General features: G+C 32.9%; 1 protein-coding gene across 1 annotated transcript; it reads right to left on the minus strand.

Annotated features, from left to right (window-relative positions):
* Positions 1-7,731: 7,731 nt before the first annotated feature.
* On the minus strand, positions 7,732-11,788 carry CSN2 (casein beta). The gene is made up of 5 exons (XM_011360686.1): positions 11,738-11,788; positions 10,847-10,873; positions 9,768-9,791; positions 9,627-9,668; positions 7,732-8,277 (listed from the first exon to the last, which is right to left on the minus strand). The coding sequence occupies exons 1-5, from the start codon at positions 11,786-11,788 to the stop codon at positions 7,732-7,734; spliced, it is 690 nt and encodes a 229-aa protein (XP_011358988.1).
* Between the last annotated feature and the right edge of the window lie 14,160 nt (positions 11,789-25,948).

A 25,948-nucleotide genomic window follows, 5' to 3' on the forward strand; every position in this document is an offset into this window, starting at 1 on the left:
AGTTGCAGAAAAATGATGCTGATAGTGATCTGAAGAATATGTCTTCTCCTCTGCTACACCTTCCAATCTATTATGGTCATGCAGAAATACATACATCAAGTGTGATGAGATTTGGGGACTCATTGGAGAAACTAGGAACATAAATTGGTGTGTAAAATCTCCTAAGTTTTTAAATATGGTTTAGGTTTTTTTTTTTTTTTTTTTTTTTTCCCAATACAAAACGCACATTCTCCTTCTCTTTCTTGGCCAGATTTAGAGTCTAAGACACTAGTCTATATACTACCCTGTACATTAAGAAAAGAACTTTCTAGTTTTTTATACTTACTTCCAGTCATATCAAGGTTGAATTCTGGTTATAGTGAAGCAAAAGCAAGTAGTGGGAAATTAAGGTAACTAATAGCTACAGTAAACAAAGCAACCACGATTTCATCATGAAAAAAGAGGCACATTGAGAGTTTCAGGAGCATTCAGAAGTTGGGGGTTCTCTAAATAAGGGGTCCCATCCCCCAGAGCACAGACCTTACCCATCTGTGGCTTGTTAGGAACCGGACCGCACAGCTGGAAGTGAGTGGCAATCGAGCCAGTGAAGCTTCATCTATATTGGCAGCCGTTCCCCAGCGCTAGCATCACAGCCTCAGCTCCATCTCAGATCATCAGGCATTAGATTCTCATAGAAGCACTGGCCCCTGGTGCCAAAAAGGTTGGGGACTGCTGTTTTAAATCTTTCATATCTTCTGATATATATATTTTTTCTCAATAACTGGGACCCTACTGTCCTAGATTTTACATGAGACTTACCAAGTTTGTGAATTCTTGTCATTTTAATTGCTATAGTATGTTAGTGTCTCATATGTTGAAAGTTTAATACCAAATTTGATGATATTCAGAGGTGAGTATTTTAGAGGCAATAAGGCCATAAGTGTGGAACCCTCATGAGTGGGATTAGTGCCCTTATAAGAAAAGATATGAGATAATCTCTTTCTCTCTCTCTTTCTCTGTCTGCCATGTGAAAATCTAGCAAGAAGATGGCCATCTGTAAGCCATAAAAGGAGCCTTCACCAGACATTGAATCAACTGGCACCTTGAACTTGGACTTCTAGCCTCCAAAACTGTGATAAATAAATGTTTGTTATTTAAGCCATTTAGTCTATGGTATTTTGTAATGGAAACCTGAACTGACTAAGACTTTAATTGTTTAATTCAAAAACTGAATCTTGAACTTTTTTCTTTAAAAACTTAAGCTCTATAGCCATAGCAGTGAAAAATCCACTAGCATGACATACAGGAATGTGATTCTATTCTGTCAGGAATCTCATGAAGCCAAGTGACATATATAAATATTATCTCAAATTAGGTCTGAAAACAAGAAAGGAATTTATTAGTTTATGCAACTAAAAATTCAAGAGTGAACTACAGTTGAATTTAGGAACTTGAAGGTGGTCATTAACCCTAACTAACCTTCACTATCACTTCTCTTTGGACTAAATTTGCAGGAGATAGGAATGTGGTTTGTCCACATCTCAGGGTTTTATGGTCCTTTCAGGTCCCACTCCCAGAGGAAGTGACTACATCGCAGCTTCCTTGAATGTCCAGACATCAATAAAAGAATGCTAATTGGCTCTGCTAGGATCAAGGACCTCTCTCTTTGGATAAGGGATTGTGGCATCATGATATTCCTATACTGGAACATATGCTCATTTCCTTATCCAAGAGTCATTAAACTCTTCTTCCTCCATATTAAGATACATAAAATAATTATGGAAGTTCAAAATTAAGTGTTGTACATTATTTGAGCTTTCATCATTTTTCAAAAATTTCTTCCTTGGGAATTAATTTCAACGTCTTCCCATTTGCAAACTTTGCTTTTAATAATATCAGTAAAGCAGACTTTTTTTTTATGGTTCTCCATTCATTAAATAATTTGATCAAATATTTTCAACTGATTTTTGAATAAAATGTAACTGAAATCTGCATGCCTCAATATATTAGCTTCCTAGGGCTGCTATAACAAAGTACCATAACATAGTGCTTAAAACAATAGAAATTTATTCTCTCATAGTTTAGAGGCTACAAGTTTGAAATCAATATGTTGATATGGCCATGCTACCTCTGAAGGCTCCAGAGATTGTTCCCTGAATTCCTAGCTTCTGGAGGCTGCTGGCAATCTTTAGCACTACTTAATTTGTGGCTGTATCTTGCAATGCATCACTCAAATTTCTGCTTCTGTCTTCACATGACTATCTTTTCTCTGTGTATGTCTGTGTCTAAATTTCCCTTTTCTTATAAAGACAACAACCATTAGACTTAGGACTCACTCTAATCCATTATGAACTTATTTTACTTTGCTTACATTTACAAACTCCGTATTTCCAAATAAGGTCACATTCCCAGACACTGGGCTTAGGACTAGAACATAATTTTTGAAAGGACAAAATTCCACCCACTATACTCATTTATACAGAAAATTCTATATTTTTTTTAGTATACTTAGATTGATTTTTAGATTGGTTTAGATTTTTAGATTTTAAGAATCAGACATTTCCTCAATCCAGTTGGTAATTATTAAAGAGAGAAAATACATTCTATCATGATGAAGTATTTTATTACATCCAATATCAACTTTGTCATGATATTTTGTAGTTCATTTACTTTGTATACTTATAAATACTCCTAAATTTCTACATCTTTAGCTTCTTTTCAGATTGATTGCTTGCTGAAGTTTGGGAGAAATTACGACTTATATATATGCGTGCACTAAGTAAATGGAGTTCAGAAAAGATGCAAAGCAATGCAAGAGCCACTCGCTACAAGTTGAAGGATATTCAATAGATTATGCTTTATCAGCATGCAAAATTTCTCCAGAAGATCTATGCATAGCATTGGTTACTCACAGTTGGTCTGGATTGACTATACACTTGTCTCCAAAGTTAATAACCCTTGGGCAACACTATGGTTTTTAATAATTAAAGATAAATAATATTCTGTAACCACGCGTCTGTGACTTGCTTTGGGCAGGATATTATCAGCCTGTAAGGATTGTTTAGTAATGATTACATATAGTTTGCACCAGTTTCAGTGGAGTCTAGGAGCTGGGAGTGAAATGGGGTGGTTTTCAATGCTTAAGACACTCATGCAGCTAAAATATGCTTATATGACATAAAATATGCTTGTAAGAGACACTCATGACAAGTAGTTTTGAACTTCCTAGTACTGAGGGGTTTCTCATGCCCTTCATTAGTGGTTTCAGGCCTAGAGATAAAGCATATCCTGTGCTACCAAGCAGTGGGAGGACAAACAAGTTTGCTTCTGAGACCTCAGCACCTCTTTTAATGCATATCCTTCTCCTGCTGTTGCTGTACACTGTCATTTGTCTGTCATAAAGCTATTCTCTTAGCATAAACTGTTTAAGTCCTCTGAATTCTTTCAGCAATCAAAAACCTGAGGTGATGATTATGTAATTAACACAGGCTACACAGGACTGCACCTCTGAATAATATACAGAAAAGAAAATGAAACAAGAATTAAGCTGCAAGTTCTCTCCCATCTACCTTCTTGTTTTTCAAATTTTACCTCAATAGGGCCTAAAACCATGTATTTCACAATAGCGTTATCCAGACACTCCACAGCTTCTGCAGAAAGCAGGCCCTATTCCCTATTATGGAATTTCGTTTATGTCCAGAAGCAAAAGGTGATTCTGCACTGGTGAGGCCCCACCTGCAGGGATAAAGAAGCAGGTGGGTAAGACACTGGAGAAACACATCATTTTAAATGTAATATATATTTAAATTAATAAAGCGACAAACACACACATAGAAAAACTCACACATCAAAATGAATTATCACAAAGTACCCATCATACAGGTTAATAGAAAGATTATTACCAGCACCTGAGAGCACCCCTTATGTTCCCTATCAAGATCTATCTCCCCTCAGATAATCACCAGTCTAACTTATTTCAGCAGAAATCACTTTTTCGTAGATTCTAAGATTATATTTATGGAGTTGTACATTCTATTTTGTATCTGGTTAATGTTATTCAATATTATTTATATAAAATACATCCGTGGTGTTTTGTGTGACAGTAGCTCATTTATGTTAATTGCAATATAATATTCCATTGTATTGTATAATTTATTTATATAAAATACACTAGATTCACATTAACGTTGATTTTATTTTTAGATTTTAAGCATAATACTGCTAAGAATATTGGTTACATACTTTTAGTGCACATATATATTATTTCAGTTGGCTATATATTCAAGAGTGGAACTTCTAGTCATAAGATAATGCAGATATTTATTTTTAACAGAGATTGACACAAGTTTTCAAGGTGCTTGTGCAAATTTTCATTTACATCAGCATTGCTTAGCATTCCTTCTGTTTGTTTTTTGCAAACACTTGATATTGCCTTTTTTTTTTCATTTTAGTCATTCTGGTGGTTTATCATAATATTATATGCAGTTTTAATTTGCATTTTTCTGAGAACTAATGATGTTTACTACCATTTCATAAATGTTTATTGGCCATTAAGATATCCTCTTTTGGTGAAGTGCTTATTCAAGTCTTTTGCCTACATACTATTGTATCAGTTGTCTTTTTTATTGAAATATGCTCGATTAAATTTGAGCAAGTTGGAGACTGGACCCAGATGAAAAGTTAAGCTTGGCCATGCCAGATTTGAGATATTAGTTAGATGCTCAGGTGGAGGCCAAGGAAGCAAGTGGAGTGCATAAGTTTGGAGTTCAAGAAAGAAGTAAGTTTAGAGGTATACATTTTGAAGCTCTCAGCCTCTGGATGGACTGAGAGCCATGGAACTAAACAATATCAGCCAAAGTAAGGCTAACCCCTAAAGTACTCCAATCCTTAAAGGTTTAGAAAAGGAAATACTAAAAGGGAGACTGTGAAGTGGCTAGTGAGTTAAGAGAGAAACCGAAGGTTTGAAAGGTTTACTACCATTTCATAAATGTTTATTGGCCATTAAGATATCCTCTTTTGGTGAAGTGCTTATTCAAGTCTTTTGCCTACATACTATTGTATCAGTTGTCTTTTTAATTGAAATATGCTCGATTAAATTTGAGCAAGTTGGAGACTGGACCCAGATGAAAAGTTAAGCTCGGCCATGCCCGATTTGAGAAGTATGGTATTTCAAAAAATGAAGGGAGGATCAACTCTACCAAATAGCACTGTGAGTCTGGATAAAATCGACCCAGATTAGGAAACACAGTTGTTGGTAACCTTGAAAAAAAGTGATTTCATTGGGACAAAAGTTTGATGGGAGCAGGTTAATGAGAGAATGTCATGTGAGACAATGGAAAGAGCGGTATGGATACTTTTATGATAGTTGCCACAGAGTAACCTAAAGAACTGGGAGTGGTTTGGAGGTCTACTGCTGAGTGGAGAATTTTCTTCTTTAAAGATGGGAGATGTTATAGCATAAGTCAGGTTTGCATTTGATCTTGAGGTGAGGAAAACACTGAGGATGCAGGAAAAGCGGAATAATTGCTGGAGATGTATAACTGTATAAACTCAAGGGGATGCAATTGAGTGTACAAGTTAAGGAGTTGGTGTAGGAATGATTTATCACAATGAAACAATTACTCCACAGTCACAGACAATGAATATCAGAACTTCATGTAAGTCAGGTTCTTGGGCATTGCTGGCTAAACCATGTAACCCATCTCATTCTGATTGTGGAATTGGCTCTTGCTGCTCTAAAGTAAGTGGAATCAGTAACGGGGAGCAACAGAGAACACATCATATATTGTGCAGTGCACTAATCACCTTAAAACTTCAATAAAACCCTTTGAATTGACTATTTTATAGTGTAGAAATTGAAGCTCCAAAAGATTGAGTAATTTTCAAAGCACCACTTAGCTACCATGTTGCAGAGCTGTGAATTAAATTTCACGTTTGAAGGTTTTTTTCCTAGGGTAACCATACATTTTTATATACGATGCTGGGTGAAACAAGACTTTCTAGAGCCAACACAGCGTCTGGTCACATTATCTTTTTCTTCCACCTTTTGATATCTTTTAATATTCAATTCAAAGCATTCCATTTAATTTCCATTTTTCCATGGCTATTTTTGACAAAAGTAATAATCTTAAGTTTGAAAAATTATAATAAAGACAAGAACACTTAAGTATGCATAAAGGATTAATTTATTGAAATGACTGCTTAGGAAATAATGATAATAAGCGCAACTCCAGAAACTATTTTTATATATATTTTTGATATAGTTATGTACTACTTCCAACTCAAAATTGAACTTTTTTGGTAATTATTGAATTAAAATTTGGAAAATAGAAGTTATAAGTCAAACTCAAGTTAAAATAGATGTTATATAATACATAAAATAAATTAAAATAATACATTTTTATTTTTCCATATAAAATTATTTTAAAAATTATTAATTTTTGATAACATGATACAAAAATTGAAAAGATGTCACATTTCCCACCACAGTCAGTTCTGTGGAATAGAAAACAAATATAGAATTAGTTATATTGTATGATAATAACTAATTATCTCCTCCCACTTGTAATTTTGATGTGACTAATTCATAAGAGAAATTTATTTAAAATGCACCATGTTGTGCTCTAGATGGTATGCAAAAGTCTCCTAAGACCAAATAGCAACTTGTCTGGAAATGTCTCAGTGAAATGTCTAGTCTATAATGATCAGAAAAAGATTTGTATCTTAAGAATCTTAAAGCTATATTCTCTCTCCTTTTAAATCCTCACATTTGGACTAATTAATTTTATTTTGATCTATGAACTAAAAACAATATATAAATATTAAATGAGATAAAAACAATTGAATTTATGGAGTGTAAGGTAGAAATGAGAATGCAAGTTAATTTTTTTTAAAGTTTAAAAATATTTACATAAAAGTAGAAAAAACTATTTTCAGTTTTTTTCTAAAAATGATATTAATCAAGCATAACAATATAGGCACTTGAAAGCAGAACAGTCAAATCTGTCAGTAGCATATTATTAAAATTAAAATTATTTGAGATACAAAAGATACATAATTTCAAGTCAGTAAATAATAGTTAACTATTTACATGCCCATGACACATTGATAATTAATAAATAAGGTGGTATATTGATGGAGTTTGTCACTATCTTGGGCTTATCCAGGAGAATAAAATGTAAAAAGGTGTTAACTATAAAAATAATCAGTCTAATCTTCAAATCTTACCAAAATCTTACCAAAAGCGAGGAAAGAACATTAATTTTGAAATCTTCTCAGACCTTAAAAAATAAACAAACGAGAACACTTTTACTAGAAATTTTGAGTAATGAAGTAAGCATTTTAATCATTTGCCCTCACATGTACATATATTAAAAACAAGATGAGAAATAAGACATATGGGAATAGATGTGCACAAGAAAACTTCAGAACTGTAGAAAATAATGAACCCTCTTTATTCCAAACCCAGATTATCAAATTTAATTCTTTCTTTAATAAGCCTGATCCTCTTTACCTATATTACCAACAGATAATTAAATCAGAATCTCTGAAATAATTTCTTCCCAATATTCAGTATCTTCTACATAGGAAATTAAAACTATTGTATCAAAATCTCTGTGAATAGGCCTGTACATTGGGATTATTCTATTGTATAACTAGTGTTGAGAATCTCTGATCTAAACTATGTACATTTTAGATTCATTCATAATTCATTTATTTTATTCTGGATCTCTCACTTCTAGTATACACACATTATGAATAAAACAGCAGAGTTAGTGAATTTGGACTTACTTGTTGCAAATTGTAAACGGGGACAAATGGTTGAGCCACAGGGTCCAACTCGCTGTCAGAGTTAAGCAGAGGCTCTTGGTACTGCAGAAGGGCTTGGATGGGCATATTTCTCTGAGGGTAGGTCATCACTTGCTGGGTAAAAGGCATGACTTTGGGCTGAGGAATGGAGAGCAGGGGCTGAGTAGGAAGCATAGGAATCTGAAAAAGAGGCTGGGAGACCTGGTGCATCAAGGGCTGGACCTGAGGCTGAGAAAGGTGTGGATTTTTGGGATCAGTGAGATTTGGGATTTGGCGTTCAGAAAACGGCATCACTTTGCGCTTAGGAAAGGCGGTCTCTTTAGCTTTAGAGACTTCCATTATTTCAGGCTGAAAGAAAGGCAGCACCATAGCAGGCTGAGCAAAAGGCAGGACGTTTTGTGGGAGAACAGTGTAAGGGATGGGCTCAGCGTAAGGATAGAGTACAGGCTGTGGCTGGACAGAGGAGTGGATTTCGTCCCGGCGTCCATTCTAGAAAGAAAGAAAAAAAAATTTCGAGTTCATAATTGAGTTGTAATTGCCATTCATGATGAATTAACTGCCTCTGTTTTGAACAATCATAATTGAGTGAAAAGAAAGAAAATATTTTACTTATGTTGGTTAAGAAATTATTTGGGGTCATAAGAAGACTAATGAGTTAAATATTCATTGGAGAGATTTCTCATTAACCTCTTCAGAGGTGAACACAGATCAAACTAAAATCAATATTTGGGTATTTCGAAACTTCTTTCTCTTTCTGAGTTGCCTTCAATAGCTGTAGCTCTGCATTCTGGTATTCAGATGGCATGGACTTGTCAATATAGTGTGTCGATAATAGATCAAATTGTTTCCATATAATGAAGGAAAATATACTTTAAAAGACTTAGTTAAATAACTCCAAGGTTTATTTTTGTTCGTTTTAACAAAAAGTAAACATTACTCTGTGGTTTAATTCAAAGAGTTACTCAACACCAGCCAACTTTGAGCACTATTTTCCTTGGTAGAAGGTAGCCATTGTGAGTCTTCAAAGAGGCATCAATTTGTAAATTAATTTTGATTTAAAAAAATATTTGGTGTAAGTTCCAAACAAACCAACTCCATTGATAAAACAGGGAATCTGAAATATTACAATTAGATAAATATGTTACTATACATATAAGTCAATTAAATAAAGAATTTTATGTTGTCTAAAAATCTTTATCTTTAAGCAGGATCTACTATTTAATAACAGCGATATTGTCACACGATTGCGTACTCAATTGTTCTGTACCTTACTTCTCTCATCTGTTAATGAAATTCTTTTATGAACTGCATGTATTTATAAATATGAATATAAAACTGTCTATGAAATGTCAATGTAAAATTATTGAATATTTACAGTGTCACAGCTTATAAACCTTTGGGAGTTATGAATATACTGTTATAGATAAGGAAATTGAAGTACAGAGAAACTTAAGGCCAAGGTCTACAGCTAATAAATGATCAAATTAGGATTTGAAACATTTTGCCTTCCTATTATCTTTCATCAGCATATGCATCTTGAGAATAAGGGGAACCTAGTTCTCAGCCTGAAAATATTTCTACTACTATATGTTTATGGAAAACAGGTATAGCATTAATAAAGTGAGCAAATCAATAATCATTCTTAAGTATTTATTCTATACTCTGCAAGTTGATTATGAGTTTTAAAAATTCACTTATGTCTTGAAAATATATTGACTTAATCAAGTTTTATCTCTTATATTGGCATTTATCTTATTAACATTCTTTAGACTGACCATACACCTATTTTGTATGTATTACATTTTATAATAATTTTAGAAATATCATAAACAAATTACCTTTCTTTGTTGCTGTTTCTCACGTTCAGACTGCTCAAGTTTCTGCTAAAAAACAAATCACATAAAAAGAAATATTATCATCTATAAAAATTAAATGGAGGAAATTTTGAAAATACGTACATTTAAATATGGGAGTTTTACCTTTTTGATGTGTGTAATAGATTCCTTCCAAAAAACAAAAATAAAATTAGGTTAAGTTTTAATGAACAATTTTTATTTGTCAATATGAGTCAGAAAATGAAGGCATTTAACAGATTAATGTGGACACCTTGTTTAATAATATCATTAAAAACTCAGGATAATTACTGAAACTTATATGTTACATTGTTCCTTATAAACCTATTGTATAAAAGAAAGAAAGATGAATGCTGTCAGACAGAAAAGAAAACTAGCAAACAGTACAAAAAGAGGCATTTAATAGATGCTGATTTTTCTCTATCACTGTTTCTTCCTACAATAACAAATGAACTCTAATACTCTATCTAATTCCAAAAGAATAATATTCATTAATTATACATTATAATGGCCATTGATACATTCTGGTCATCATTCTTAGTTCATTTGTTATGTTTAGGCTTCAAATGAATTATAGAAACTAAATACCTTCCTAAGGATCTGATATCATTTGTGAAGAGACAGTATATACCAATGTACATTTAACTAACAGATGATCACAGACCCTCCTCTCCTCAAATGATACAAGGGTAAATATCTATCTAACTCTCTTGGGCAGATTTAGGACTAAAACTAAGTCTTATTACCTCTTATTTACTAAATTGAGTATTGTAATTACAAAATGTATCTATTCGCATGTTTGCCCACTCACTATATTGCCAGCTTTTTCCTATGGGCTTCCACTTTTTAGTTTGTACTGCAGCTCCTAGTCAATGTTTGATCCACAGAAGGCACTCAATAAATGTCAAAACAGCAAATTAGGTCAGTATGGAGAGAGATCAAGACAGAAAAAAAGGACCGTACAGTTCATTTGTGAGGGGATGCAGTGACACAATTTCAAGTAGAAAGTCAACTTAGAAAGTGCTCAATTACTGAATTCTGCAGCATTTATTCCATCCTTAAACATATATAATGGAAATTTACATCAGAACTTATATGTCAGAACTAGCTGCATTGTCCTAAATGCCCTAAAGTAACACAATAGATAGTACAGCATGTAACTGTTAAAAAATCGAGGAATTTCTTCAGAATGAATGTTATCTTACCTCACTATTTGAAAGGCTTTCTACAGTCTGTAAAGAAGAAAAAAAAAGTCAACAACTGGTTTCTCCTAGATCATGGGAGAATACTATTTTATGGTTGGAAAATTTTCTCTGAATAAAAATATCTTACCTCACTGGATACACTGATTTCTTCCTTCTATAAAGAAAAAAAAAATCTTAGTTTCTATAGCTAACTCATTATTAAACATTTTTCCTACTTACGTCTTACCTTTTTATGCAGAGCTACCTCCTTCACAAATTTAAGAAATAAAAAATGTTATGTAGCTTTTGAGAGTATTGAATGGTAATTGTTTTTATGTCTTTTATATTTGGTAACTCTAATGGTGTATTTTAATTTTACCTGAATGAAGAATAATTTTGTGTGGGTAACAGGAAAGCAGTTATTTTAATTTGTATTAAATACTTTTTATTATGATTATAAATATGTTCACGGTTATGGCCTGATACTCCATCTTCTGGATGTCTTTGGATAGATACAGGTAGAATTTGGTCAAGTACCCTAGGGTAAGAGGCACATATGTTTCATCATGGGAATAAGACATTTATCTAGGCTGCACATTTACGCAGCTGTATTTGTGCAATATTATTCTTTTTGTTGTTTTCATATTTGTTTCTTCTTATTTTTGTCTGCTGCTTATTAGTTTATTATTTTTTCCTTTAGAGACTGATGGCACAGTGGTGTGGATAGCATTTAACCTAGAATTGTGGCCCTATAGGACACTTGAAATAGTAGATGAGTATAAATGATTTTCTTTGAAGTAAAAGCAAAAAATTGTTTAATTTTGCTTTATTTGTACATTTAAAATGTTGGTGATGTTGTCTATATGGGTGCAGGTAGTCCACTACATGTTAATTATTTAGAGATTTTCTTACCTCCCTAGCAAGAGCAAGGGCCACCAGGCAGGCAAGGATGAGGACCTTCATGGCTATCGAGTCCTGTGAATGGGAAGTGAGGGAATGATAACACAGTGGTCAATTTATTTTCTTATTTACTTCCTTTTTAAAGAAACCAAAAATAACATAAAATTAAAATGTCTGCATTTTAGAAAAAAATATTAATAGAAATTTTAGCATATAACTGAAGTCATAATCGACCACTGGTTCTGACTCTTACATATCAATTTCATACTTCATTGGCAGTCAGTCAGATTTTTTCAACTATCAGCTCTACCTTACCTCATTCTTTTTCATCTTATTCACAGTACTTTGAGTTTTTTTTCAAAAGATAAAAAAACTTATAAATATTTATGGGGATGGGGAGCACAGCATAGGGGATGCAGTTAGCATTAATACGTTGGCTAGGTGGAGGGCCAGGGGAGGGAGGGAGCAATTGGTGGAATCATTTTCTGAACTATATAGATGTCTAACCAATGTACTGTATACTTGAAACTAGTTAAAATTAATTAATTAATTAATTAAAAATGTTTATAGAAAGCTTTATTAATCGATTCATTTATTCAAAAATGAATAATATTTACTTAGCACCCTTTATTGCCAGATGCTGTCTAGGTACTGAGATTATAGCAGCAAACAAAATATTAAGTTCTCAGCCCTGGTGAGATCCTCAGTTCTGTTGGGAAAACTGATCAAAGAAAATGTATACATAGAAGATCATATTTTATTTTTACCTTCCCTTTACTAAACTAAACATTTTCCATGAATATTTTGGTTTAATCATATTCCTTTATTTCCAATAAGACAGATTTTTATTTGAGCATTTCATTTATTTGCTCCACTTATCCAAGTGCTTTCTTGGACTGATTTGTTTGTTCTTCCTCTATTTATGCCCCCTACACAGTCTTCATCCTCACACACCTAAAGATGTCCCTTCTTCTTTTTGCCACGTAACTTTAGAGGTCATATACTATGCCTCTCTTCCCTCTGATCTCTTAATGATTTACCAAAGCATCAGATTCTCTTGCCCAGTCCCCACTCTAGCCTACCACTTCTCGTAGCATAACATAAAATATGTTAACACTTTTGACCAAAGGTACCAAATGCTTGGTTTTGTTGCAGTTCCATAATTTCTTGTAATAAATTTGTGCCACCCATATCCCTTGACATACAATCTTCAACTCCAAATTTTGAAACTAAATAAAATAGTTGAAATAAAAATAGTTTATGAACAAGTACCTAATCCACCTGAAAAATGTTCTTTCTAATATAGAAAGGTTGAAAATAGGTCTCTTTATTAGGGGAAGAAGTATTTTTTCTAGATTTTTCTCAGGTGTGCTATATAATTCTTTACTTTGCTTAAGACCTCTATAAGCTTAACAATAATTTTTCATCATCAGATCTCAAAAAAAAGAATATATTATTCTATTAGAGATTATTATGGGTTGGGAAGATCTTATTGTATTTTCTATATTTTACAATTACCATTTTATATACCAATTTTTAAGCTAGAGCTCTGTTATTGGCTAATATATTCTAAGGTACTTTCTTTCAAATCTTCTCTTTGTTTTGTTTTTTTTTTTTTGTCTCTTCTAGAATACTCTTACAAAGCACAGCACCTTTTAAAACTTAATTCTGTATTTCTTGTATCTATTTTAATATTATTTTGAAATATTATAAATTGATGAATAAGGTGAGATGTCGCATATTGTAAACAAGTTTGATGAATACCTTCTTTCTCTAAAAAAAATTCTTCATAAACATTTCAACTAGTGCATGTTCCTAAACAACTCCTACAGCTTCTTGACTCAATATGCTACATTATAAATAAAGCTTGGATAAAGCTTTCCCAATAATCATATCTTTTTATAATAATTTAAATATACTTGCTTTTATGATTGTGGCATGTTTAATTAAATTAGAAAACTGTTTAATTCAGAAAATAGATCTTTTAAAATAACCTGTTCACTAGCCTTGTACTAAAAAACAGTAATCACTATTACTACATTTTCTTAGACTCATACAGCTTATGCTGTCGTTATAATTTTTACCAAATCTTTATAGGCCCTTCTGCTTTTTTTAACCTAAGTGTTCAAAATAATATCAGCATTACTTTAAATACCCTTATTTCAAAAACTATGTTTATGCAATTATTTTCTTCATATATCTCAATCTATTTTGAAATAAAGCTACAGAGGGGATACATCAAATTTATATCTGAAATTCTTACCTGTTTTCCAAGGTGGAGGACAAGAAGTGAAGAAGTTAAGTGGATGATGGTCTGTCTGCTTTTGTAGCTGCTTATATACTGTATTTAATGACATGCTAATTTTGTGGTCTTGATAAAATCAATAGTGAATTGCAATTCCAAGAAGTCCACATGATTAGAAAATGATTTCTGCCTAATATCTGTCCCCAGAAATTCTTGGGAGCATTTTAACAAGAGAGTAATTCACATCTGATCAAGGAAATTTGTGTAGGAAATGCAACTGTCTAATAACTAAAGATAGTCACTGGAGGACAGTGACACTATGGCTCCATTCTCAAGTTACTGAGAACACAATTAGGTATCTTAAGTACTTTGTGGGTCCTCATGATCTTAATTGTGGGGGAATTCTATATGAGCACCAGATATACACATGAGCTTCACAAAAGCAATTTTATGCTAACTTAAGCAGTCGTTAGTGTTTTATGCTGCAATGGAGAAACTGACAAGATCAATCCATGAGGATAGCTAAGGCAAACAGCTAAGATCTCGGGGCCACTTGATTTTGGAACAATAAATCATTCACTTAAAACCAATATCTTGTACACAAGAAGAATAAGACTTCCTCTGAAGTGGAACTTCTCAGAAAAGGAATCTGAGTAGCTGGAATAGGCAAAATCTTTGGTAATTCTGTCATAAAAGTTTTGCAAAATGTCATGGATACTTACTTACCTGAGAAATATTGGTTACCTTTTTCTAGTTCAAGCATAATAATTATAATGGCTTTTTTTTTTTTTTTTTTTTTTACTTAATACCAATCCTATGCCAGGCATTGCACACATAGATTTTGTAAAATTGACACAAAGACATTATGAGATAGCTCTTCTCTCTATATTTGGTTTAAGAAATTGAGACACCAAAAGGTTAAGTAATTTGCCAAAATCACATTGTTTGTTAATGGCAAAGATACCATTGAAAACCAGATCTGTCTGACTACATGTGTTTCTATTTGATTATATGCAATGCCAATGTCTTAACCTCATGAGATTTGGTATAAATTTTAGCCATCAATGTAGCATTTGGGCTTAAATGTGCATAATTTGTTATGCCTAGATTGAAGTAATGGGGCACTGGTGTTGAGTGTGGGCAGGGGAAACTGGTGTTTAAGGAGCCATTATTTTAATTCGCATTTAAAAGGATGTATAGAATTTTGAGATGTGATTAAATGGGAATAAAATCTTTTGGCTGAAGTAAATATAGAAACTTGAAGAGCGAAATACCAAGTTTGATGGGTTTTGCACTTTAGGATACATAGAGGGTATAGAGTATAAATTATTGTTGCAGGGGTTTAATGAAGTAGGATCATGGATGCTTTTGAATTTCAGGTAATTCACTGGAAATAGTAAAGATACTAGAGATTTGAAAAAAAATGAAGGATTATAAAATTTCTTGGACTCTGTCTTTATGACAATATGTCAGGCAACCTAAGAAAGGAGGTTATCATATCATGTTATTATAGTCTAAATAAAACATTATAATGACCTCAACTAGGGAGATGGTGCTGAGATCTTGAGCAACAAGAAGGCAAACTTCTCAAAATATGAGAAATGTGTTAAATCAAGAAAATGAATGAATAAAGTATGCCTAGATAATTAAAAAATTAGCCATGTTATAAACAAAGATAAAAAAAAACAAGTTGAAACAAGCTGACATTAGATACTGAGTTAAATCTTATACATGGTAAGTTTGAAGGTATCTAGGAGGTATTGTAAATTAAATATAATGCTCAAAAGAAAAGTACAACTGTAGAAATGATTTTTTTTCTTTCAGACAAAGGAATAAATAAACTTCCTTAGGAGAAAAGTTTCAAGTGAGAAGAGAAATTGTCCAAGAATAGAACTTAAGTATACTAGTATACCCTGTGATTCAGGGGCTGGTACAGCAAAAGGAAATTGGAACAATTCAGAGTACCAAGGAGAACAGAATAGTGGGTCGTGGAAACTATAGAAATAAATAGCTAGACAAAACAAGTGGTGTCAAGGGTGAAAATGTTACACAGATGTGGAGTTAGGTGGAAACAGAGAAAATATTTTCAGACTTATGAAATCACTATTGCTGTAACCATTAAGATACACTCCAAGTGGTTAAGAAGTAAATAATGTGCGAGGAATTAAAAGCAACACTACTCTACTGAGATTTTAGAAGAGGTAAGGATACTTATGGAATGGTATCTATGACTATAAGGACAGACAGAATCATGGGAAGGTAATTTTAAGATAGAGATTTGTAGCTTAAAAGAAAAGCGCTATTGGTAAAAAAAATGCTGAAACACACCAAGAGATGAGATAAGTCCATGGAGCAAGTTACAGCAGGATCAGGGTCAGAAACAAAAGAATTATTTGTAAACCTATACAAATGTACCAATTTTTCTGAGACAGGGGAAAAGGAGGAGAAGATGAGCAAATATAATACATACTTCGAAATACAATGTAGGAAAGTTGAAATTAAATGGTCTAACTTTTACAGAAAATAGAGGATGGGGTTTTCAAATTACAATGAAGGAAGTGGATATGGATTAGGGATATTAAAAAGAGGAAAAATTTTTCCTTATTGTGAAAATAAAAATGAATAAAAGGATCCACAGCAGTAATATCTAGATGAAAGTAGACATCAGATTGTTTTCCTTACCCAAGTAGATTTATGGCAAGATGGTTGCAGTATAATATCAATAGGTCAATAGAATTGTTGGGGTGGAGAGAGGGGTTTGAATGTATTTGTGCTAAAAATGACTACTCACAAAGTATCGATCGAGCTAGGAAGAAAGAGAAGCCAGTAGCTGAGAAATAAACCAGAGCACTGAAAAGGGCTTGAATGACTAGAGATAGGAAAAAAGGCAAAAAGCAGGCCTAATGAGAGTGAGCAATCTCAAGAAGTACAGATTTGCGTTTTTATCAGATGGGAATTTCAGCATTAGAAAAGAATTTCTAGACAATGCCTAGATCCAAAGAATAGTTACGCATGCAGAATGCTGAAGATAAGTGGACATGAAGTTTGTTGAAGGTGAAGAGTAAAATATATTTCATATTAAACATCTATGCTTGCCAGGCATTTTGCTAGTTGCCAAGAATGCAACAATAAATAAAAAGGCATAATTTTTGTACCCAAGGAGATGAAAGCCTGGTAGAAAAACAAATATGAAACCTACTTATAATAAAATGGAATAAATATTTTCATAAAGCTGTAATAAGATACAATAGGCACAAAAGAAATACCTAGCTCATTTCAGCTGATAGATAGGAGAGGCAAAGAAGATCTTCATGAAGCCATGAGCCCTGAGCAGGACTTCGAAGCCAAAAGAAGAAGGATTTAACCCGAGGAGAGGAGAGAATTATAGGCTGAAAGGAAAGGAAGAATAGGGTCTTGTTTATCAGAAATAAGTCACTACAACTAAATTAAGTAGGGAATCAGGGTCATGAAGTGCAAAGAAGGGAGTAGATGGAGATAAGAACAGAGAAAGAGAAAGGGGTCAAGTAATGAAGAGCAAAGCATGCTACGTTCTTAAGGAGCATGGATTATATTCCATAGATAATGAGGATTTGTTGAAGTGTTTTAGGAAGGAGAGGAGTATTTAGAGAGTAACTGCTTCTATAGAAAAATGATAATAGTGCAAGTTTATTAAAATGGGACTGCTCAAGTTTGGGCTTATATATATTTTGCAGTGACAGTGTTTGTCAGCTAATGTGCATGGAAGAACAGAAGATGGAAGAAACATAGATTTGTAGCTTAAGAACAGAGAGGAGCAGGCCTCAAAAGTACTTAGTACGTGCCTATTTACAAAAGCAGCCTTTAAGTTTCTTTGTCTCTTTAGTGATCGATTTTCAAAAATATAACTGGTTGATTGTGTTTGACACTACTCATTTTTACAATGTTCTTTTTTTCTGGGCATTGCTTGTAATATGTGTATTTGGAACTTAAGCACAGGTAGACACCCTTCTAAATAAAGTAAGTAAAGTATTGTATAATTAACAAATTTCCTTCATAATATAACTTGCATTTATGTCATGCTAGATGTAGAGGGAGAGGAACACTCCTAATTCTTACATCTTTTTTATTGCTTAGAAAACCTAATTTAATGTCTATTGTGAATTTGAACTATTCAACTTACATTTATTCTAAGACTGTGTTTATATTAAACAAGGCGAGAGCCATAAAAAGAAAGGATGCACTAATCCCAAAGTCATAGGTCCAACTAGAAAAGGTCGTGGCTGCCGAATGCGCCCTGTGTATTAGCTCTCAGTTGCCAAGTCCACAGGCAAAAACATGTGATTTCTAAGAAAAGAAATACAAATGCAAGCATTTTCTACTCATTCAACATTTCCTTTTTAATTTCTTAGCAAAATGCTTTACATATTGTATAATAAATACAATATTTCCTTGTGACTCTCATTCACCAATTTTGAATTACATTAATTACATTAATCATTTGAATTACATTAATTACATAGTTTTGAACTCAATTGGGTGAGAAAAGTATGCAAAACCTACATCAAGGAAATCACTAACAATATTTTAGAGAAAAGGGCTTGTCCAAGAAAAAATTTAAAAGCCAGAGCTTTAGAATAACACCAGGTGCCATAGCCAGGTAAGCATCAGCACACAATGACAAGGAACAAAGTGCCATGTGGGCAACCCAAGCTTTTCCAATGCATAACTAAAGAGTTGCTATTTTATAAGGTAAAATAAAATTTCATCCATTAAAATTTTATAAGACAACCCTGTATGAGGAGCAAGATATAATCAAAGCAAGATGTTCTAGGACTATTAGTCATAAACAGAATTTGTTCATCCAAAGCTCTTTCCCATATTGGGTGACAGATCTGAAATGTTCAGGCATGAGATTCGGATGAAGTGCAAAGGTAATAGCTGAAGCCTTATAAATAATACCTTCAAGAAAAAGCAGATGATAAAGCAAGATAAAAAGTATAATAAAAGGACTGAAACTGTAAAAGACCCTAAATGTCATTCATATGGCATTTTAAAGATTTTTTTACAGATAAGGAAACTGAAGACATGAGAATTTGCATTATTTTCTTAGGATCCTAAAGCTGGTACTAAATACCTCTGTAATATTTGAGGCACTGTTAAGAACTTCCAAAACAAGAGGAAAAAAGAAAGTGTTATAAACAAATAGTATGGATTTATATAATGATCCAGTTTTATGTAGAATATAACATATAATTGATTACTTTTATAAATAACTAGATAAGGGTAACTATCTTAGCATTATTTATGTAGATAATTATAATTTTTCTATGATAGTATTCAAATATAAAATAGCATCTTATATTTAAAATATAGCTATAAAATTTATAAAATTAAGAATCATAGAATAAGAAAAATGTTCTCTGAACAGGCAGACATCATGGAAGCATAAAACTCAAAGTGCTTATTTATACATAGGACACACTCTTACTCCTAATGATTCTTACTTTACATATACAGTCATGTGCCACTTAATGATGAGAATAAGTTCTAAGAAATGCATCATTAGGCAATTTCATCATTGTGTGAACTTATAAGAACCTAGATGTACATGTATAAGAACCTAGATGGTATAGCCTACTACACACCTATGCTACATGGTATAGTCTATTGCTTCAAAGCTACAAGCCTATACAGAACAACACAAGATTAACTCAAGCACAAGTGAAAATGATGCATCGAGACTCCATAAACAGGAGATACATGAGGCTGCTCTCCGTATAACATGGCGTAGTGTTTTAAAGGAAACTTTTTAATACATAGAAAAAGTACGCTCTAATGTAATGATTAGTTGTATAGTAAATACATAACCCAGTAACATAGTTGTTTATTATCATTATCAAGTATTATGTATTGTACATAATTGCGTCATACTTTTACATGGCTGGTTGGCAGCACAGTAGGTTTGTTTATAACAGCATCACCATAACCATGTGAATAATGCATCATACTACCACATTATGATGGCTATGATGTCACTAGGTGATAAGAATTTTTCAGCACCATTAAACTCTCAAGGGACCACTGTTTATATGCCTTTTGTCATTGACCGAAATGTCTTTATGTAACATACGACTATAATCACATAATTTCTCACAAGTTCATGATGCATTTGTTGAGCACACACTATATGCTAGGCCATAGTTTCTTAACCTTTGTATTATTGACATTTTGGGCAGGATAATTCTTTGTTGAGAAGGCTACCTTGTGCATTGTAGGATATTTAGCAGCATAGCTGTCCTTTACCCATAAGATGCCAATAGTACCAACCACCTAGCTATTAGAACAAAATATATCTCAAAATATTTCCAAATGTCCTCTGGGGAGATAAAATCATCCAGGATTTAGAGCCACTGTGCTAGATGATGTAAAAGACTACATGATTATACAAAGATGAAGATGGCATTGATCCTGCTAATGGATAGATCATGAAAGTAGAAAGACAAATAACTAGACATGGTCATGTAAGTAATTTCGTCAGTCCATATTCTTAATTTCACTCTCCACACTCTCTTATACCATTTTCTACCTATGAAATAAATCTCTTTTAATAACTGAAATAAAAAACTATTTGATTCCACTAGAACCTTAGACTTTCCAATGAGCCCGTCAATTTTTCACTGCTCTTTAAACTTCTTCCACTTTGAATTTTATGGTAAGCGTTATTATCACACCTTTACATATACACTCAAATCCCTTGTCTCTTATTTTACTATACTGACTTTAAATCATCTCCCATGTTAATCCAAGCTCTACCTCTGTCCTTGTGAATATAGCTGAGAAAAAATACTAAAACATGATAAGTGTTCTCACTTTAAAATGAAATCCAGCAGTCACATTATGTATTTCCTCCCACTTTCCTAGACCTTATGCAATAATCAAAGCAACAACACCTTTCCTCATCTGCATATCCAACAGCAGGTGACTTTTCTTCCTATTTTACTGAGAAAATAGAAGCAATTAGAGATGAGATTTTCAAAATCATGACAAAACATAACTTTCCCATCTATTTATATTTCCATATTCTTTGTTACCTATTTCCTATTCTTTGTTCCATATTCTTTGTTACCTGTTCTTAGCAAAGCCAAATCTTACTCTTGTGCACAAGAAACCATAACTTCCTATCAACTCAAGGAAATTGCATTGCATCACAGTTTTCCACTCTTTACATCCTTCCTGTCAACGTTCTTTAATTTCTCCAATCTGAGAAAACATAGTCCTTCTCTTGCCCATTCCCTTGGTAACACTACACCATTTCTCTCCTACACTTGCAGGGGTAGGAGGAATAACTTTTTCAAAAATTGTCCATACTTGGTATCTTCAATTTATTCTCTCTCATTTTTTTTATAATCAGATTTTCACATCTGCAGTCCACAAAAACTTTTAGCAAGGTCAAAATTGACATTTATTTTTCTAAAGCCAATGGTTTTTTCTAGGTCTTTCTCTCGTGCTATCACAGCATTCGACATATGTGACACTATCTTTGGCTCCCATGTTATTATACTCTCCCAATTCTTCTACCTTTGTGGCCACTCTATCTCATACTCATTGATAGTTTCTCTTTATTTTGAGGATGTGTAATAAAAAAGTGTCCTAGGATTAGTTCTTGGACCTCTCTTTTCTGCCTATACTCACTTCTCTGTTGAATTTATCCAGGATCAGGTTTTTCATTATCATTAGCTTATGTCTCTCAAATTTAGATGCAAACCCAACCTCTCCCCTATATTTCAGATTTGTATACCCAACAGGTTAATCACCTGTCTCCAAAGATGTCTTAATAGAGAATGTCAAACTTAAGATATCTAAAACTGAACACCTGACTGTCCCCAAAACCTTGCCACCCTTACAAACTTTCCATTACAATTGACTTTCTGACATCCCTCAGGCCAAAAACTAGTAGTCATCCTTGACTTTTCTCCTTTTTCTCACATCCCACATCTGACTCATTAGCAGTTCTCTTTGGTTCTGTTTTCAAATGGCATTCAGAATCTGACACTTTCATCACTTTCATTGCTACCACTGTAGTTCAAGCCACCATTATAGCTTCCTTGGACTATAAGAATAGCCTAATGGGTTTCACTGCTTCTTTGCTTCAGGCTATTTTTAAATGAAAAGTCAGAGTGACACTCTTAAATGCAATTCATAGCATTTCACTTCATTGCATACAGTTTTCCATTGGTTTTCTGTCACTCATTTGTATTAAAATCCAAATCATCAAAATGACCTAAAATAACTTACTTCATCATACCCCCTTATGCCTCTCTAATCTCATGTTCTATATTCTTCATTTAGTTCCTGCTCTTATCCTACTGACCTTTTTGCTATTCTTTGAGCACACTAGGTGAGTTTCCACCTGAGAGTTTTCCATTTACTGTTTCCTCAGTCTGGAATTCTTTCCCAGATAAACGCACATAAACCACCCACTCTCTTCTCTTCTTAAGTCTTTATTTACCTTTCTCATAAGTCTTTTCCTGGCCATGTTATCTCACACTCCTCCTAACATTTCCTACTCTACTTTCTTTACTTATTTTTCTTCTTGGCATACAATACAATCTAAATACTATACATTTTATTGTTTTTAACTATGATTTGTTTTGATGCCTGTCTACAATTGTGTTTCTGTTACACTGTACAATTATAAATCTGTATCCCTTAAAAAGAAAGTAAATTTCCTGAGGACTATATCCTGAGAGCCTATAATAGTTCATCTAGTTTATTTAAATAAGTTTAAATATTTTATGTAATAAATGTTCATTTAAAGAGTTTAAATAACTATTAATGAATGAATGAATGATGAATCTATGTTATTGACTAAAGTACAGCATCAGTGTAAATACTCCATTAATGAACAACACACCAAATAAGCAATGACTATACCTTACTGAGGCTTGGAGGATATTTTCACAGAAGATATCTTGGAAAATGTAGAGAAGTTCATTAGTCAAGGAATGTGAAGAGAGGGCATTCTCTGTCAGAGGTCTATAGTAAAGTCAAGAAGACATGAAATTAAATAATGTTTTCAAGAAAAGTTGTGGATAAGGCAAAATGAGAGGCAAAAAGTGAAAACACCAGGAAAGGTGTGAAATGGCCTTGAATCCTTTGTTAATACCTTGGACATTATTGTGCATATAATAAGAAGACATAAAATATTTTTTTGCAGGAATATGACTTGTCATATCTGTTTTTGCAAAATAATTCTGAGAATAATGTGGATAATGACTTGGACAATATCAGGTTAGAAGTAGAAAGACCAGTTAGGAAACAAATTACAATTATCCAAGAAAGAGATTATGACATGAATGAAGCCACAGTCAGCTGAATGCAGAAATTATAGAGCAGAATCCACAAATGTAAATCTTTTTGGTTATTTGTTTTTCTACACATTTAATATTAAAGGGAAGGACAATACTGGTAATGTAGTTTAAGGATCAGAGAATTCAATACTGGTAATGTAGTTTAAGGATCATAGAATTCAGGATGGGAGAAAAATTGATGATTAATCTAGGCTAAAGGAAGACCAATGGAAATAAAATAAAGATGTAGAGAGTAAGGGAGTGAAATAAAAAAGTAGTGGGTTTAAAGGAGACATTAAGAGCAGATCTAGCCAACACAAATGACTGATCCAGACTTTCTCTGAAGAGTTAAAGAAATAAACAAGCATAGTTGTCAAGCCGCAAGCTAACTGAAGGGGATGGAAAACTGAATAAGACAGATTCCTCGCCCTCGGGAGACAAAGCTTTAAAATATATCCGTACAAAATGACATGGCCGATAGTCAGTTATAAAAATCGATAGGCAAAATAACACAATTGCTAGGAGATATAAAAATCAGAAATATTAAAAAATAAATTCGGAAAAATAATTCTACACGACAAACCACTTTAAATTAGTCAATGATTATAAATAACATATAACGATTGATGTTAAAAATTAGCTGGAGCTGCATATCAACTGCTTTCTCAGCAAAAGCTTGAATTCTCCAGAAGGACATAATCCATATTTTATCTAATCTTTTTAATGTCAAGTTTTGTTTTATTCATTTAAATCACTCGTCTGGCTTCTAGAGTTACTTGATCTGTATTTGTATTTTCTGATTTAGTATCTTCTATCTACATAAACATTTCTAAACATTTACAACAACACACATACACAAACATATTTAATTGTCACCATCGCAGAGATACAAAAACTGAAGATGAAGGTGATTTGTGCAATTTACAGTGCTAATAGGTAGTGGATATGAGTCTTATTATATTATGTGGTTTGTCATTCCAGTAAACAAGTTTTTATAATTGATAGATGGCTACCAAGCTTCAGTTATACATTCATTCGAATAATAAGGCACATTTATTTTTATCATAATGCAATTTTATTACCTATTCAAATGTTTTTTCAGATACGTGTTCAAAGAAAACCAGAAAATAGATCTGGAAATTATTTTTGCCTGTAGCCACCTAAATTTATACACATGAGAAACTGAGACCTGAGACCAGGCAAGAATTAAGAACCTCCGTGAACCACATAACTAGACCATAACAAAGGTGGGCCTACATAAAAAACAGAATGTTAATAATCAGTATTCACAATAAAACTCTCATTTCATGTCATCATGTTCTAAATCATCATATGAAATACTCCTTAGAATGCATAGTTACAAAAATTGAGCAGAAAAACAGTCTGTGATCATAGTGATTTCATAGAATTCAATGGTTTTGGTATTTTAAAGCACAGAACTACCATATCATGGAGAAACAAGGTTTAAATCATGCTGAGATAACCTATTGCAGTTCATCCATTGCCTGGACTTGTCTTTTTTTTAGAAAACAAGGTAATATTTTCACATATCCTTTCTTTCATACTTCTTACCAATGGAAAACGCTTGTACGATCAAATAATATTTGGCAAAAGAATGTAAACAGAATTTTATAGAGACTAAAAACAATATTTTTAAGAATATCAAATTTTTCTAGATAAATTTGACATATAAAAACTGGAAGCAGTTTATTATGATAGCTTTATTTTATTATTATATGCTAAGATCTTGCTTTTTGATGACAGAGCACTCAAAATAAAGATTTTTGAATTTCAGGAAACTCTTCATCTGTAAAATAGTTAAAAAAAAATACAACACACATCACTCAGGTGCAGATCATATACAAAATATGCCTAGCAGAGTGTCCAGAAAATAACAGATGCTCAGTGATTAGTACATGTGTTATTTTATTTTTAAACTAACATAAGAATATTTCTTTGTCGCTTAATTTTTTATGGCAAAATTCATTTCATTAATCTAGAGAAAATCCTTAACTGTAACATATTAAGAACGGCTATAGTGAATAATCTTATTTCACATCATTAAATGTCAGATATTAAAAATGTTCTAATGAAAGTGTTCTTTGTTTTATGAAATGTAACCTGAATATATATAGTTAGGGAAATACTATGTGTATGTGTCAGAGAAATGTATGTATGTGTATATATATACACAGACATGCACACACACACACACACGCACATATATGCAGCTTACTACTTAGACATTTAGCGATGCATATCTTAATTTGGACAATCGAGTGGCCTCTAGCTTGTCATAAGTAAGGGTCACTAAGACATTTTAATTTGGAGGGCAGAAAAAGCTTGTCCTTACAAAATAATGATTTTAAAAAATACAGAGGAGTAATAAAATACCATTATATATGATAAAGAAGTTAAGATAACTTTGATTTTCTATTTCACTTTTTCCAATAATTTGTTCATAAGTTGAGTGGAAAGGTGGTGACAGAATACTGCTTCCTCTCAAGAATCACTGTCTCTTTCTTAAATCTCATTTGCTCGATAAGTAACATGAGGAGTGATGTGCAGTGGCTGACTCGAGCTTCTGAAGCCAGCTCAAGGTGGAGCTGGGACTAGCAAGACTCCTGATGCCAACACAGCATTGTTCCC

This window comes from Pteropus vampyrus, unplaced genomic scaffold, assembly GCF_000151845.1.
Source record: "Pteropus vampyrus isolate Shadow unplaced genomic scaffold, Pvam_2.0 Scaffold57, whole genome shotgun sequence".
NCBI lineage: Eukaryota > Metazoa > Chordata > Mammalia > Chiroptera > Pteropodidae > Pteropus > Pteropus vampyrus.

Coding starts and splice junctions, on each gene's coding strand:
- CSN2 (XM_011360686.1), bottom strand. CDS start 11,788: ATGAAGGTCCTCATCCTTGCCTGCCTGGTGGCCCTTGCTCTTGCTAGG. Junction 10,874..11,737: donor CCCTTGCTCTTGCTAGGGAG/GTAAGAAAATCT, acceptor TCTTCTTTACAG/ACTGTAGAAAGCCTTTCAAA. Junction 8,278..9,626: donor AGAAACAGCAACAAAGAAAG/GTAATTTGTTTA, acceptor CTTTCTTTCTAG/AATGGACGCCGGGACGAAAT.